A 16,912-nucleotide genomic window follows, 5' to 3' on the forward strand; every position below is an offset into this window, starting at 1 on the left:
CGGGCTCTAGGTGCGTGGGCTTCAGTAGTTGCAGCATGTGGGCTCATTAGTTGCAGCACGCGGGCTCAGTAGATGCGGGAGCACGTGGGCTTCAGTAGTTTTGGTGCATAAGCTTATTTGCTACGTGGCATGTGGGATCTTCCCAGAGCAGGGATCAAACCTGTGTCCCCTGCATTGGCAGGCAGATTCTTAACCACTGCGCCACCAGAGGAGTACCAACTATATACTTTCTTGTTAAATGGAGGCAAGGAAGTTGCATTAGTTACACATGAGCATCCATTTAACTTATTTGTGAAAAGAAAAAAAATGAGCCAATTAACTTAGAAATTATAGTAGGAGAGATCTACCATTTTATTTTTATTTTTTAATTGAAGTATGATTGATTTACAGTATGTGTTATTCAGTTGTATAGCAAAGAGATTCAGTTATACACACACACACACACACACGCTTTTTCAGATTCTTTTCCACTACAGGTTATTACAAGATATTGAATATAGTTTCCTGTGCTATGCAGTAAGTCCTTGTTTATTTTATATATAATAGAGATTATATATAATAGAGATTAATATAATCTATTAATCCCATAAGTTTGTTTTCTATGTCTGTGAATTTGTTTCTATTTTTGTAAATAAGTTCATTTGTATTATTTCTTTAGATTGCACATATAAGTGATATCATATAGTATTTGTTTTCCTCTGACTTCACTTAGTAAGATAATCTCTAGGTCCATCCATGTTGCTGCAAATGACAATATTCCATTCATTTTTATGGTTGAGTAATATTCCATTTATTTGTGTGTGTGTGTTTGTGTATTGCACACCTTCTTTATCCATTCAGCTGTTGATGGACATTTAGGGTTGCTTCTATGACTTGGCTATTGTAAATAGTGCTGCTTTGAACACTGGGGTGCATGTATCTTTTTGAATTAGAGTTTTCATCTTTTCCGAATATAAGTCCAGGAGTGGGATTGCTGGATCATATGATAACTCTATTTTTAGTTTTTTATGGAAGCTCCATATTGTTCTCCATAGTGGCTGTCCCAATTTGCATTCCCACCATCAGTATAGGAGGGTTCCCTTTTCTCCACACCCTCTCCAGCATTTACTATTTGTAGACATTTTGATGATGGCCATTCTGATTGGTGTTTGGTGGTACTTCATTATAGTTTTGATTTGCATTTCTCTAATAATTAGTGATGTTGCACATATTTTCAAGTGCCTGTTGCCCATTTGTATGTCTTCTTGGAGAAATGTTTATGTAGGTCTTCCGCCCATTTTTTGATTAGGTTGTTTGCTTTTTTTTTTTTTTTTTGATATTGAGCTGTATGAGCTGTTTGTATATCTTGGAAATTAAGCCCTGTTAGTTGCATAATTTGCAAATATTTTCTCCCAGTTCGTAGGTTATCCTTTTTGTTTTTTGTTTCTTTTTGGGTCGCAGCACGCGGCACACAGGATCTTAGCTGCCCGACCAGGGATCAAACCTCCCGCACCCCCTGCAATGGAAGCACATAGTCCTAACCACTGGACTGCCAGGGAAGTCCCTATTTTTCAATTTTCAGTTTCTGTAACAGAACCCCAGAATATGGGTTTGTTTTGAAAATACATTTTGTTGATTTTCCCCCAATCTTTCTACGTGTGTATGTACAATTACCCATGATCATATTACTCATATAGATTTTTTCATTTTTCATTTAGCCTGGTTTCAGAAACATTTCCATGTTATTATTACACTTCTTAATTGTCACTTTAAGTGACTGCATAATATTCCATCAAGTAGATAGGTTATGATTTCCTTTACCACTCCCTTATTGTTAGGCATCTGGGATTTCCCCATATTTTGCAATTATAATGAATACGTGTCACCCTGGTGGTGGTAGCAGAACTTTACTACTAGTAGAAGTGGAATAGAAAACCTAAGTTTTCCAGTAGAATGGAAAAACTGAGTCAGAAAAGTAGATGATTATACTTTAGAATAGAAAATCTACACCAATTTGAACCGAAAATGGGTTTATGATTAGCCTTTGCTTAACTGGAAAATCCAATTAACCTGAAGTCTGTATTTTCTTACTTTCAAGGTCTTATAGTTAAAAACTTTCAAATTTGGTAATAGGTGCCATGAGCCTACGGATAGTAAAAAGGAGGCTTATCATGTAATATGCTATCTTGATTATTTATAGTAATAAAAGCAATAGCCATCTACTAGATGGTAAGTAAATGCAAAAATGTATGATAGCCTTTTGTTCTCATTAGGCTTTAGTATGCCAATCCCTCCCAAAGCCTTTCAAAAATAAAACTCAGAAGTTAAGTTTGTTTTGTATTTATATTTTACTTAATATATAAAGATAGTAAGATTTTCACCAATACCTTTCCAAAGAGGAGGTTTCATTTCTGGTAATACAGTGGGATAGGTTGTTTGGACTGACCTTCCTACTGAAAACAGCTAAAAATACTGGATAAAGTGGAATAGATTTCTTAAAAGCATCAAAGAGCTGACAAGATAGTAACGGAGTCACATTAATATTTCACATATGCAAATTATTACAACCAACCAATGGAACACAAACAGTAACAAATAAACCTAACTACACCACAAATAAATAGCATAACCACAACTGTAGGGGGCCAAGAAGAAAATAACTTACTTAAATAGCTTTGGAAAACAGTCTTTTGACTGTATACTGTAAGGTTCAGGGAAAAAAGAACTCTACAGAGCTACTGAACTGTAGTTAATAAACTTGTTTCTCACAGATGTATGGTTTAGCAATTCTAACATTACTGTATGTGTTTAATAGAATTGAACAAATAAGTAAATGTACCATGGATAATGAGAACTGGATTCTCTTGTGGAAAAAAAAAGTAACAAATAAGGAAAGAGGGAAGGCTAACATGAACTCTGTGGTACTGGATTAGAACTGGAGACATCAGAATGAACTTACGGTTTTTAATACATATATAAATGGAGAGATTGAGAAAGGATTATAGATATCTGTTTATGAATGTGTTAGCATTTACACACTTATTTCCTAATTCTGTCTTCTGAGAGGGCCTAAAAGTAATGACATTCTACTGCTCACATTGGTTTCTATATACCAATCTCTAATAAATGAACTAAAGCTCCTTGGAGAAATGGCTTGTTCCAGCGTTGGGGAAGGAAAAATACAACATGAGCCTGGAACATCTTGTGATGCCAGAAAGAAAGGAAGTGCTCAAAAAATGATGGAGGTACACTGAATGGACATAGGAGTCAACTCGAAGGAGCTCCCAATGCCTAAGGCTGGGACCATATGATCAATAAAACAAATAATGACAGCAATGGATTATAATGTGTAGAATAAGATAAATATTCATGAGTCCACAATGATAAGTAAATAATTGGATAAATTAATTAATAAGGGAAGAGAGGCAGCTCTTCCTTACAGAAGAATTCCAATTAATAAATGTAGAAGGACCACTGGAGACAGAAAATCACCATTAGGCAAGCATCACAATAATAACTGTTCCAGGCAAGAGCTAGAGGATGGGGACTTCCCTGGTGGTTCAGTGGCTAAGACTCCATGCTCCCAATGCTGGGGGCCCAGGTTCAATCCCTAGTCAGGAAACTAGATCCCACATGCCGCAACTAAGAGTTCGCATGCTGCAACTGAGACCCGGCTCAGCCAAATAAATAAATGAGTAAATACACAAAAAAAGAGCTAGAGGATGAATGCTAATAACTGGTGGGCAAAAGTCTGACAAGAAACAGGATATTTATATGGTCTCAAAGATATCTCCCTGTAAGACTTATTAATTACAAAGAGGAAAAGAGTAACTTCACAGTGGAGAAGCCTGGCAGATACTACCTTAGCCGAGTGGTAGAAGTTAATATCACCAGTAAAAAAATATATATATCAACACCTCATGTCCTCAATATGAAACACTGAAAAGGGCACAACTGCATTTCTGTGCTATTGCTGCAAAATTGCATAACCTAATTTAATCATGACAAAACACTAGACAAACCCAAATTGAGGGACCTTCTATAAAACAATTCATCATTACTCTTCAAAAGTACCAACTTCAGGAAAAACAAACCAACACTGAAGAACTGTCAGAGATTGCAGGAGACAAAATAAACATGACAGCTAAATACAATATGGGAAGTTGAGCTGAAACCTGGGCCAAAAAAAGGATGCTGGTGGGAAAATCGGCACAATTCCAGTAGGTATGTAGATTAGTTAATATTGCCTCAATGTTAATTTACTGGTTTTGATAACTGTACTATGGTTACGTAAGATGTTAGTATTAGGGGAAAATAGAAGAAGGGTATATGAGAATATTTTTTTCCGTAACTTCCTTATAAGGCTAACATTATTAAAAAAAAAAAATACCGCATTGGTAGTGCCACTAGACACTTGGCAGGAGAAAACAAGTCATCTCTGAAGGATGGTAACTTCATCCAAAGATCAAATAATTTCCATAAATAATTTTCTAATAAAAATAAGCAGATTGGGCTTCCCTGGTGGTGCAGTGGTTGAGAGTCCGCCTGCCGATGCAGGGGACACGGGTTCGTGCCCCGGTCCGGGAAGATCCCACGTGCTGCGGAATGGCTAAGCCCGTGAGCCATGGCCGCTGAGCCTGCGCGTCTGGAGTCTGTGCTCCGCAACGGGAGAGACCACAACAGTGAGAGGCCCGCGTACCGCAAAAAAAAAAAAAGCAGATTATAGTAAAACAAAACCAAAAATACCCATAGAAACAAATACTCATGAGCAAGAATTACCACAAACAACAACAGAAACATTCATAATGACTTCAGATACTAGAATTATCAGATACAGATTGTAAGACAACTGTGATTATGTTTAGATAAATAAAAGACATGATTAAAAATATCTCTGTGGAACAGGAAAATATAAAATACAACTGACCAGACTGAAAATGACACAAGATGTCTAGCAATAAAAAACAATCCTTTGAGTTCACATAGCACCATGGACACACACCTCTAGCAGAGCACATATTACATTTTATTACAGTTATCCATTTGCATTCCTTCTCCCTCACCACATTTTATGCTTTTTAAGGTGAGGGGTAACTGAGTCTAATTCATTTTTGTATTCCCAGTGGATAGCACAATGCCTGGCATATGATAAGTATGCAAAAAATGTCTGAACTGAACTAAGTATCTTTCATGGCTGACAGAAACTGCCCTTGAGCAATTAAAAGAATCAAGTCTAAATGTATAGTAGTATAGCTACTATAGGATGAAAAAAACAAAAGTAAAAATCTCCAAAGAACTAGAGTAGACACACAGACCCCCAAATTTAAGTCAAAATGTTAACAAAAGTTTAAGCTTTTACTGTGTGGCCAGATTTATGCTATGAACTAGGGATACAATAGTGAGGAAGACAGATCTGGTCTCTACTTTAGGTTCTAAAAATGTCAGAGCTGGAACTTACTAGAAAAAACAAACCAGTTATTTGAACTCCCTCATTGCACAGATAAGGAAACTGAGGCCCAGAAGGGATGCATAAGGGTCACATAACGAGTAACTGAAAGGTAAACAAATGAGATACCAATTTAGGGAGAATGACTGAAAAGAATGGAAAACCAAATCACAAAAAACAGGGACTTAAAATTTTAATAGCAATGCAGTTGATAGAGAAAGGTTAGAGAATGAGAAAACAAAACCAAACCTGAGACATAGTAAGTAGAGTACTGATGTTTGCAAATATTCAAAGAAAAACATTTTCTTTTCCTGGTCTCTCATCTTGGGTTTCAACTAGATTAACTATTTTAATCTCTCTCCTGCTAGACTTTGAGCCCTAGTATCCACATTATTTAGTACATTACTGGTGCTTAAAACATATTTGGAGAATGAATGGTTTATGTTTTATCAGAAAGTCAGTTTTCCTATCAAGTTCTATTTTTCACTTTAGAATACAGAGTATCCTCTCTAGACTTTGCAAAGTACTACTTTACTACCAAGCCAAAGTAAACACAGAAACAAACACCTAACAATTCTTTCAAGTGAAAAATTTAAGATTTTAACAAAATGAAGATAAGTTTCATATTGATCAAGCTTTTCATTTTATTTTAGCTTAATGGGATTATGTTTTTCTGAACAACCCAAAGTTCCATGCCTGTTACAGGTAGACATTTGCCCGTCTAATACATGTTGGGTTACTGGGTTCTTGTAAGTTTATGCTGTTACATGATAATGGTGTGGCTATGGACATCTGCTGTACTACTTTACTAATTAATACTATCTTAGTTCAGATATGTGATGCGGACAGATGAAACTCACTTTGTACCCAAGATTTATGTAGAAGGATGTTCACTGCATAATTGTTTGCAATAGTAAAAGACTGGAGGCAACCCAAGTGTTCACTGTTAGCAGATTGGATGTATCAGTGCAATGGAATGCTATATACATCTACCTGCACTAATATGACAGGTGAGAACTCTACCACTGAATCACCCACGCACTGATTACTTGCATTAATATGGAAAGATTTCAACAATGTAATATAAAGTGAAAAAACCCCCAGCATATTTGATCCTATTTACCTAAGATTATGTGTATATGTTTAAGTGCACACATGCATAGAAGGCCTGGAAGGCTGTTCATCAAAATGCTATCAGAGATTATCTCTAGAGGATGAGATTCCTAGTGATGTTCATTTCAGAAAAAAATTTGTCATAAATTTTGAATATTCTACAGTAGTGTGTATTATCTTAATAATTAGGGAAAATAAAGTTATTTTATTTAAAAATAGGTAGGGCTTCCCTGGTGGCGCAATGGCTGGGAGTCCGCCTGCCGATGCAGGGGACGCGGGTTCGTGCCCCGGTCCGGGAGGATCCCGCGTGCCACGGGGCGGCTGGGCCCGTGAGCCATGGCCGCTGGACCTGAGCGTCTGGAGCCTATGCTCTGCAACGGGAGAGGCCACAACAGTGAGAGGCCCGCGTACCGGAAAAAAAAAAAAAAAAAATTAACATCAAATAAAGATCAGAAATTTTAGTAATAATGAGGCTTGGGAGAGTGATACAACAATCACAACAAACCTCAGACAGCATAAGCTTAGAAAGATTGAGGGGGAAGAGAAGTTATTATTATTACTTTTAAACTTTTAAAATTCTAAAACTTACAGTTTCATGTCCCTATGAGGTATATAAAAAAATACAAGACACAATCTCCATCCTCAAGTAGCTGAAGGAGAATGAGATGAACACTTGTGAAGAAGCCAATATAAGGTACAGAATAAATATTTGTACATACTGACAGGTAGTAAGAGAAATGCACAAATAGCTCAAGACAAAATATCGTAGATGTCTTAAGAGAAGGAACAACAAAGAATACAGCTGTGTGATCTTGAGAAAACTATACAATCACTATACCTCAGTTTCCTCATCTGAAAAATGGTGATTAAAAGATCTACCTTAACAGTTATGCCAGCATTAAAATGAAATAATGTTAGGGAACCATGGACCGGAACCATCTGCCCTGGCCAGGCATGAAAATAACTGCTTGCATAAGTTGTCTCACAAGAGAAGGTCCCAATAGGGAACAAGGAACTGACAAACTGCCGCCAACCAGAAGAATGAGGAGGGACCGAAAAGAGGGAGGAGATGCCAGCCCAAAATATATCCTGCCAACCTCCCAGAAACACTCACGCTGGAATCCATATTGACTGAGAGATGTGCATGCCACCAGGAAAAGCCCTGAGTCAGACCAAACATGGGCATGAGCAAAACGACCGGGCACAGACAACCCGGAAATTAACCCCCATCTCCACAAAACCCGAGACTTCGAGCCACGACGATGCAGAGCAGTTCTGGGTTCCTCACCCTGCTGCTGCTCTCCGCTTGAGCGCCGCTTTTCAATAAAGTCTTTTGCTTCATCAGCACGTATGGCTCCTCGGACAATTCATTTCTGAGTGTTAGAAAAGAGCCCCTCTTGGGCCCTTGAAGGGGTCCCTCTCTGGTAACAATAATGTAGATAAAATGTTTAGCCCTGACTAAATATGTAATATGTTATAGCTATTACTATTATTTATGATAAAGTGAAAACTCCAAATAGAATACTGACATTTGCTCAAAGGAAAACATGCAATTTGAAAGTTGAAACCTCCGAGACTATCTGGCTCTAACCACTAATTTGGTGGCTGATGAAACTGAGGCATGGGTCAACAAAGTGAGGCCTTTGATATGATTTGAGTGAGCGAAAGTAAGGTCCTGCCTAAGATCACACAGCTAGTTGGCGCTTGACTACTATTTTCAGTTTCTTTCCATTTCAATACCATTATTTTTCTTTTAGACAAAAACAGAGTCACATATTGGATGATTTTCGGGGATGCCAAAAACTCATCCCCTAGAGTAAGGAAAGCCCGATGCCACTAACAATGTTTATTACTCATGGGAGGGAATGCCTGCTTGTATGAGATATGTGGAAAGCTGCTCTATGACATTTAGAAAGTGTACGCCCACCAGATAGGGGCCATGTCTAATTTTGTTTTATTTGAAAGAACTTTAAAATTAGAGCACAATAACGGTTTTATTATCATCCTTTTCATTATTATCACAAACGTAATCCCTCAGCATCAAAGACCTTAATTGAAAAAGAAAAAAAGGAGAAATGTTAATCCACTTTTGTTTCTGGACGAGGGCCATTATTCAATGTCAGATCCCTACTGCTAGTTAAAAAATATATATTTCAGAAGAAGTCAGAACAGATTTTTAAATTTTTATTTTTAAATGTTCTATGAGGACTCATATAATAAAACAGGCCCTAGATATTGCCAATATACTGTATTCATAATCAAAACTTTTGATTCATATAGTATTTTTTTCTTTTTTAAACCAAAATGACACAATACTGTGTTCACTCGATGGCCTGGCACTTTGCACTAACTCCAACATGGATAAAACACTTGCTTTCTATGCTTTTAATTGAGGATACAGAGATGAATAAAACTCAACTCTTGTGGGAAAACTGTCTTCCAAATTCAGGCTCTGAAAAGAACACGGTCTTTCTTCTCTACCAGTTACTGCATTGTGTAACCTCAGGCAAAACTGCAGCACTCTTTGTGCCTTAGTTTCCTCACTTGTAAAATGAGGATAAAGTGGTAGCTGCCTCAAAAGGTCATTGTGAGGATGAGACAAATTAATCTATGTAAAGTGCTGAGAAGAGTGCCTGGTGCACAGTAAGTACTGCATGTGCGAGCTGTTCTGTTGCTACTATTGTCTGCATCACTATTATAGCTCTAATAACCTCAAGATCAACTGAATTGAAGACCTGATGTTCAAGTCATTGGCCCAGAAAGTCTAAAATATTAAATACAAAAGAGGACAGATCTTAAAGAGCCTAAGAAAATTTGGCATAGAGATTGATTGGAGAGAATGACAGTCCTCACTGAGGCCGTGTTGCAGAGAATCTAGGCACTCTCTTCTATCCATGGATGTGGTGTGGTGACCATAGAGAAACCTTGAAAGGTCTCAGGGGTAAAAAAGGGGAGTGGATATGGAAATGTAGCCAAGCTAAAAGAATTACTATCCAGCTAAACTGAGGAACTGCATTGTCTGCAACAACATGTCTATCTTGGAACAGGCCTCCCTGTTCCCTCAGGGTTGAAAATACCATGAGCACTGCAAACTTCCCAGAATTCGAAATGTTTATGCTTTCAAAAGATTACAGGGAGATACTTGGAAAAGAAACTGAGAACCTTTTCATAATAAACAGGAAGCCTGAGGGGGAAGATAGATACTTTGAATGACATTCTACTTAAATTTTAATTTAGGTCAGTGATGGGAATGGGCTGGGGTAAGTAGACACTTAGGAGTCCTTCACAAGAAAACAAATGGTGTCCTAGGGACACACTCAGGATTCCCTTAGAAAATAACTGTCACAGCTAATCCTAATAAAGAAAGAAAATTCTAGTATTATTAATGTTTTTTATTTCTTTTGGTCATATGGCTCACCCGGGGAACTCATCTAGACCTTAAAGGTTGGAATGTTCAAATATTCCTGTTTGGAGGTGGGAAAGGGTTTAGGAAAATTTGCTTTCCAAACTGGTGGTCACTTTCTTCTTCCCACCACCATAAAAACAAAACTATTAATCAAATTATGCTTTTTTCTTTTTTCCCTGTACAAGCCTCTGTGATTTTGCTTATGGTGTGCTCCCTTCTTGGAATACCTTTCCCTGAAAATTTTCACCTGATAAATTCTTAACCTTAATGGCCCAGTTCAGAGGTGACACCTGTATCGCTTTTATAATCTCCTAGGGTAAAATGACTACATTATTTGCAGTCCTGTAATAATACTCTATTTTGAGTATTACATACTCTATTCTGTTTATTTGTTTACTACACAGTCTGTTCTGTTTATTTGTTTACATGTGTGTTTTCTCTCTTACACTGTGAATGACTTAAGAACAGGAAATTGGAACTCATATTAATCTTTGTTTGCTTAAAAACGTATACAGCACATAGTAGGTGCTCAAATGTTTACTGTATGAGATAAAATCTGAACACCTTAAGTGAGTACTTTTTGAGATAGTCAAGCTAAAACTGGAGAAAACAGAAGTGGGATTAAGCTAAACCACAGGAGTGTCCCTTTAGCAAATTTCCAGCAGGATCATCAGGTAATTAATGAGATAATTCCCTTTGATTTAAATAGCCCATCCCCAGGAAAGGGCACTATTTCCTCCTATAGGTCATCACCAGGACTCAGGCGGATTTACTTACTGCTTTGATGTAAATTACCTATGACTGATCTGCTGATTTGCTGATTGGTGCTTCTACATATACCTTCATTCTGCTTTTGCATGTGGAATCTTTTAATACTCAGAACCCACAACTTCTTCCCCTGTGCCTTCTATAAACCTCACAGAAGTCTTTCTTTTATAAGGTCATTACTGATTGATAGGAAATAGATTTGAATGAAATCCTTTTTGGAGCTTGTCATTAAGTAGGCACCCCCGGAAGTATATATATGGAAGTAGGCTTTAAATTCAGATTTATTTGGGACTTCCCTGGTGGCCCAGTGGTTAAGAATCCGCCTTTCAATGCAGGGGACGTGGGTTCAATCCCTGGTCAGGGAACTAAGATCCCACATGCCACCGCGGGGCAACTAAGCCCACACTCTAGAGCCCATGCACCACAACCAGAGAGCCCTCATGCCACAACTACTGAGCCCACACGCTCTGGAACCCACATGCCACAACTAGAGAGAAGCCTGCGTGCTGCAACGAAAGATCCCGCATGCCGCAACTAAGACCCGATGCAGCTAAATAAATAAATATTTAAATTCACATGTATTTTATCCTGAAGAGAAGCCCATGTTCTTTTAGTTTGGGTTGAATGCAACAAACTAAATCTGAGGAAAAGAAAGATAATGAATATTTATTAAGCACTTTCCATTTCCAAGCACTGCTCTAGGTAACACATTATTTCATTTTATCTTAACAATGCTATAGGATATGTCCTGTTAACCTGTTTTAAGGATGAAGAAAGTGAAGCTAAATGAGATTAAGTCACATAGTTGAGGTCACTTAATCAGTAAATGATAGAGCTAGTATTCAAATGCAGGTCTGATCTGAAAGCCAATGAAAATGCCACTCTACAACCACACCCACAGGAAAAGGCTCCTCACACCTACCTCTGGTTAGGTTTACCAGCAACAACCAGACCTCCAGTGGGCACTTCTTCCTGAATGCTTTCATATAGCTTTTGTAATTTATATCCAGCCCTGACCTCCTCCCTAACTTCAGGCTCCTCTATCTAACTGCCTACTCAACACATCCAGTTGGATAGCTGATGTGCATCTCAAACTCAATGTATATGAAAACCGAACTCCTCGTTCTAGGGCCCTCCACCCCAACACGCTTTACCTGCATCTTCCCTTTCTCAGGAGATGGCAACTCCATTCTTAGAAGTTTTAGGCCCACACAAAGGAATTATCACAGATTCCTTTTTTTTCCCCTTCTACCCACCACATCCAATCCATCTACAAATCCTGTGGGCTGTACCTTTGAAATTTACCTCAGAGGGTTGTTATGAGCATGAATGAGTTGATGTTTATCAAGCTGTTAGAACAGTGCTTGGCAGAAGCATTATGAGTATTTATGAAGCAAAAGAAATATCCATCATCCTACCGCTACTCTCTGTCCCCACTTTTCCACCCTAGGTCTGGCCAGTATCATCGTTCACCTAGACTACTGACTGCAGTAAGTCATCACCTAAGTGGTCTCCCCCTGCTTCCAGCCTTGCGTGTCCTCCTAGAGTCTACTCTCCAAACAGCAGAGCAATTCTTTAAAAACCCAAGTCATATCATGTCACTGCTCAAAACAATCTAGAGATTTTCCATCTTACTCAGAATAAAATATAACAAAGTCCTTATCATGGCTTATAAGACTCTAAAAGATTCCTGCCCTCACCCACCCTCATCTCTGATCTGCTCTTTTATCCACTGTGTTCTCTCTGTTCCACTCATCCTGGCCTCCCTGCTGTCCTCAGCCCTGTCGAGCATGCTCTTCATCACCATCCGTGCATTTGCTATCCCGCTGCCTGGAACGCTCTTCCCTTAGATATTCACAAGGCCTGTTCCCTCACTCACTCGTGTCTCTTCCCAAATGTCATCTCATCAGAGAGGCCTTCTTTGTTCACCTGACCCCTACATGTGTCAATCTCTAGTACCCCCCTGTTTAATTTTAATCTAGAGCACTTAACACACAAGATACTTAGCTTGTTAATTGAGTTATTGCTTCTCTCTCTGCCCCTGACGTCAGTTCCAAAAGGGCAGGGGCAGGGCCTTTATTTCGTTTGTCACCATAACCCCAATACTCAGAACTGTGCCAGGCACATAGTAGACAAATTTGTTGAATACAGGGAAAACGTGTATATATTCATTCATTTTCAACTTACAGTTGTCTATACATACTCCTAAAATGTCACAGAGAACAAAACAAATTCTATAAAATACCCCATATTACAGGATGAGTTCAGTTTTCAGTAGGAAAATTTTATTTTTAAACATTAAGAATTTTATTTTTAAATCTTTCATTTGAGTAAAACTGACAGAAGATGAGTCAAGCCAGTTTTACCTTTGTACCTAATTACTTACCAGTAGTCACAAAACTCTATCAATAGTTACAAAAATATCTATAACTGGGATATAAAAGCCTTTTCCCCCCTCAGATTTACCTTATTGGTTATGTCCATTTTGCAAAAACTATTCGAACAGAATTCAAGCATAATGATATTCCCTTATGGAAAAAATCCATGGCAAGATTTTTTTCTTAAAAATGTCTCCCACAGGGGCTGCCCTGGTGGCACAGTGGTTGAGAGTCCGCCTGCCGATGCAGGGGACACGGGTTCATGCCCCGGTCCGGGAAGATCCCACATGCTGCGGAGCGGCTGGGCCCGTGAGCCATGGCCACTGAGCCTGTGCTCTGCAGCGGGAGAGGCCACAATAGTGAGAGGCCCGCGTACCGAAAAAAAAAAAAAAAAAAAATTTCCCACTAAATGTTCAAACATGGAAATGTGAAAGAACAGGGTTTAGATTTTGGAGACAGCAGCTAAGTGGCTGGGTGATCTCCTATGGGACATCCTACAAGTAAATTTGGGCATTTGTTGATGAAAATACTTCTCACAACTTGCCTTACTAAGATTATATATCATCTGATGGTTGCCATGGAAATAGCAATAATGCTAACAAGGTTTGGCTCCATAGGGTTTTACCACTGGGTGCAGAATTACTTTCTGTGACATCACTGGGGAAGCAATACAGATACTATGTGGGGATAAAAGCTGGTGAGACTTAAGTAGGGGAGCCCAAACTCTTCCTCCAAATCAGAGCCAATCCATTGCTCACCCTGATAATACCTATACTTCATCATCTAAGTTCTGATCCTCTTTAAACCCTACATCCTCCACAGAGCCTAATAAAGCCTAGCTCTCAGTTCTTGCTCTGTCTCTCAATTCATATTTTTAAAATGGCCTTCATATCATAATTTAATTATCTAATGATAGCATCCTACATGGTTCCCCAGATGCAAACTGAATGAACAATCCCTGAGTGCCTATCCTGCACCAGGTACCAGTGCTAAGTGCTGTCACGTGAATTATTTCCAGAAGTCCTCATAATGATACCTGTTAGGCAGGTATTAGTAACACACTATTTAGATGAGGAAACTGAACTTTGGAGAGGTTAAGTTACTTTCCCAGTATAACAAGTTATTTCCTCAAAACAATCACTAGCGTTTGACTATAGGCTCCTCAAGGAAAGGGTGGCTCACCTCTTGCCACTTCTCCAGGATTCAGAAAGGGCTTGGCTCACAACAGGCAATCAGTTGACAAAAAATGACTTAAAGAAAACCAACAGTGAAAAAAATAAGAACTATGCTTGGTATAAGCAAGTGGGGAGGCAAAGACTCCTGGGACTTTTGTTTGTTGGTTTTTGTTTTAAGAAATCAAACATACTGAAAGATTTCTAATGATGTCCATTTACTATTTTGAAAAAAATATTAATTAAAAGATATTATATAAAGCTCTAACTATGAACATACTGTTTGGTCATGATCAGTTGTGAGATATGTTGCAAGTCATTTGTTATTACTAACAGAGTAATGAAGTAAATATTTCATTTCTTCAGAAAATTTCAATAGTCACAAATTCAAAATGTTCACTCGCTATATTTTCTTGACTAGAAGAGAAAAGGTATTGTATTATAGTTAGAGCTAGCTCTCTGGGCAAATTAAGCATGTGTCTTGATGGAAAAAAGGTTAAGAACCAAAAAGTATTGGGACAGGGATCACCTGTCACGGGACTCCATTCCTAACTGGGTGAACATAAGCAATTCATGTAAGCAATCTGGCCTCGGTTTCCTCAGACCTTCAAACACATGGGACAAACTAACTCTACCCACAGTCAAACCACCTTTCAGGGGCAATTAGACGTTACTTTGTGTTCTGAGTTGGCATCTGTTCTATCTTCTTGTTTCTCCAAAATGGTGAGGGAGCAAGAGGAGCTTACTGCTTCTGCAAACTGCCTAGTGTGTTGACTTCGTGAAGACGAAACCCATAAGCCTTGAAGTTGACTCAGTTGTCTCCTGAGAAAAATGGAAGGTCAAAGGATGAGTCTCTTTTTAAAAATTCAGATTAAGAAAAACAGAGGGGCTTCCCTGGTGGCGCAATGGTTAAGAATCCGCCTGCCAATGCAGGGGACACGGGTTCGAGCCCTGGTCCGGGAAGATCCCACATGCCGCAGAGCAACTAAGCCCGTGTGCCACAACTACTGAGCCTGCACTCTAGAGCCTGTGAGCCACAACTACTGAGCCAGTGTGCCACAACTACTGAAGCCTGCGCACTCTAGAGCCTGTGGTCCGCAACAAGAGAAGCCACTGCAATGAGAAGCCCGCGCACCACAATGAAGAGAAGCTCCAGCTTGCCACAACTAGAGAAAGCCTGTGCACAGCAAGGAAGACCCAACGCAGCCAAAAATAATCAAAATAAATAAATTAAAAAATAAATAAACATACCTAAACTTAAAAAAAAAAAAGTAAGTTGTTCCAAGTGAATGTCCACTTCTCAGGAAGAGTTAAGAGATTAAAAGCATATCTCACTTTCTCAGCAATTAAGTACATAATGAAAACCCATTTCCGACTTCTCCAATGTGTTGGAAAATTGATTAGTTAATGTCTGCGAAGGCTTTCAAGTATAAAGCGCTAAATCACTGCTAAGCACTATTCTATTTAAACTTGTTTCTGCTTCCTTTCTGTCACCTCCCGTCTTATCTGGGATGCGATGGTGGAGACTAATTAACTGCAGTCTTATAAACCTGAAACTTCTCGGGAGCAAGGAAGCTTAAAAAGATAGAAATGAAAATTTCCGCACTTTCAGACAGAGGCTCATTTAAATGTCAGAATAATTATTCCAAACCAAAAAGAATCCAAACAACCTGCCACCTCAGAGCTCCTAGGTAGAGGAGAAGGTGCTGTAAAAATCAAAATGATCATTCATTAACAGACCTAACATATTAAGAGGAAGAGCAAAAAGCAACAATTCCAAATAACATGGTAATCCAATACTATTCCAACACACAGTTATTGAACATCCACCACAGGCAAGGAAAGATGTTAGGCACGGACCAGGACGCAGCCCTGCTTTCAAGGAAGGACATGAAACAGGTAAATGAACACACGCATTTTACATCTGCTAAAGTGAAAGCAACAACGTAGAAACAAGCATATTAAAACATTCAATTGATAGAACTTAAGTTCTGGAAAGTGAATCCTCAAAGCATACTGAATCAACGTTTTTATTTATACATTTGATCATGGATAATTGCTATTTCTATACAATGAGAATCAACAGCTCTAAGCTTTCCCGCCAATCAGCCATAATTACTACATAAACCGAAATGAATGGGTATTAGGAAGCATGAAAGAAGTACATTTCCAGATGGACCTAGAGTTTATCATACTAAGTGAAAAAAGTCAGACAGAGAAAGACAAATATTATATGACATCACTTATACGCTGAATCTAAAGAATAGTTCAAATGAAATTATTTATAAAACAAAAACAGGGACCTCCCTGGTGGTCCAGTGGTAAAGAATCCGCCTCCCAATGCAGGGGACATGGGTTTGATCCCGGGTTGGGGAACTAAGATCCCACATGCCGCAGGGCAACTAAGCCTGAACGCCTCAACTATAGAGCCCGTGTGCCGCAAACTACAGAGTCCACGCATTCTGGAGCCTGTGTACCACAACTAGAAAGAGAAAACCTGCATGCCACAACTAGAGAGAAGCCCGCACACCATAAAGAGCCTGTGCGCTGCAATGAAAGATCCTGCATGCCTCAACGAAGGTCTCACCTGCCGCAACTAAGACCCAATGCAGCCAAAAAACAAAAACAAAAACAAAAAAAGCCGAAAACA

General features: G+C 38.8%; 1 protein-coding gene across 5 annotated transcripts in view; it reads right to left on the minus strand.

Annotated features, from left to right (window-relative positions):
- BICDL1 (BICD family like cargo adaptor 1) overlaps positions 1 to 16,912 on the minus strand; it is a 96,547-nt gene that overhangs the window by 31,801 nt on the left and 47,834 nt on the right. Inside the window, exon 2 of one of the 5 annotated variants that reach the window (XM_027124590.1) lies at positions 14,937 to 15,084. The exons of the other annotated variants lie outside the window; for them this stretch is intronic. Within the exon in view, the coding sequence (XP_026980391.1) occupies positions 14,937 to 15,084 (148 nt within the window). The remainder of the gene's footprint in view (positions 1 to 14,936; positions 15,085 to 16,912) is intronic. 5 annotated transcript variants of the gene reach the window in all.

Source organism: Aethalodelphis obliquidens, unplaced genomic scaffold (genome assembly GCF_003676395.1).
Source record: "Aethalodelphis obliquidens isolate GAN/ISIS:26980383/991018 unplaced genomic scaffold, ASM367639v1 scaffold28, whole genome shotgun sequence".
Classification (NCBI taxonomy): Eukaryota; Metazoa; Chordata; class Mammalia; order Artiodactyla; family Delphinidae; genus Aethalodelphis; species Aethalodelphis obliquidens.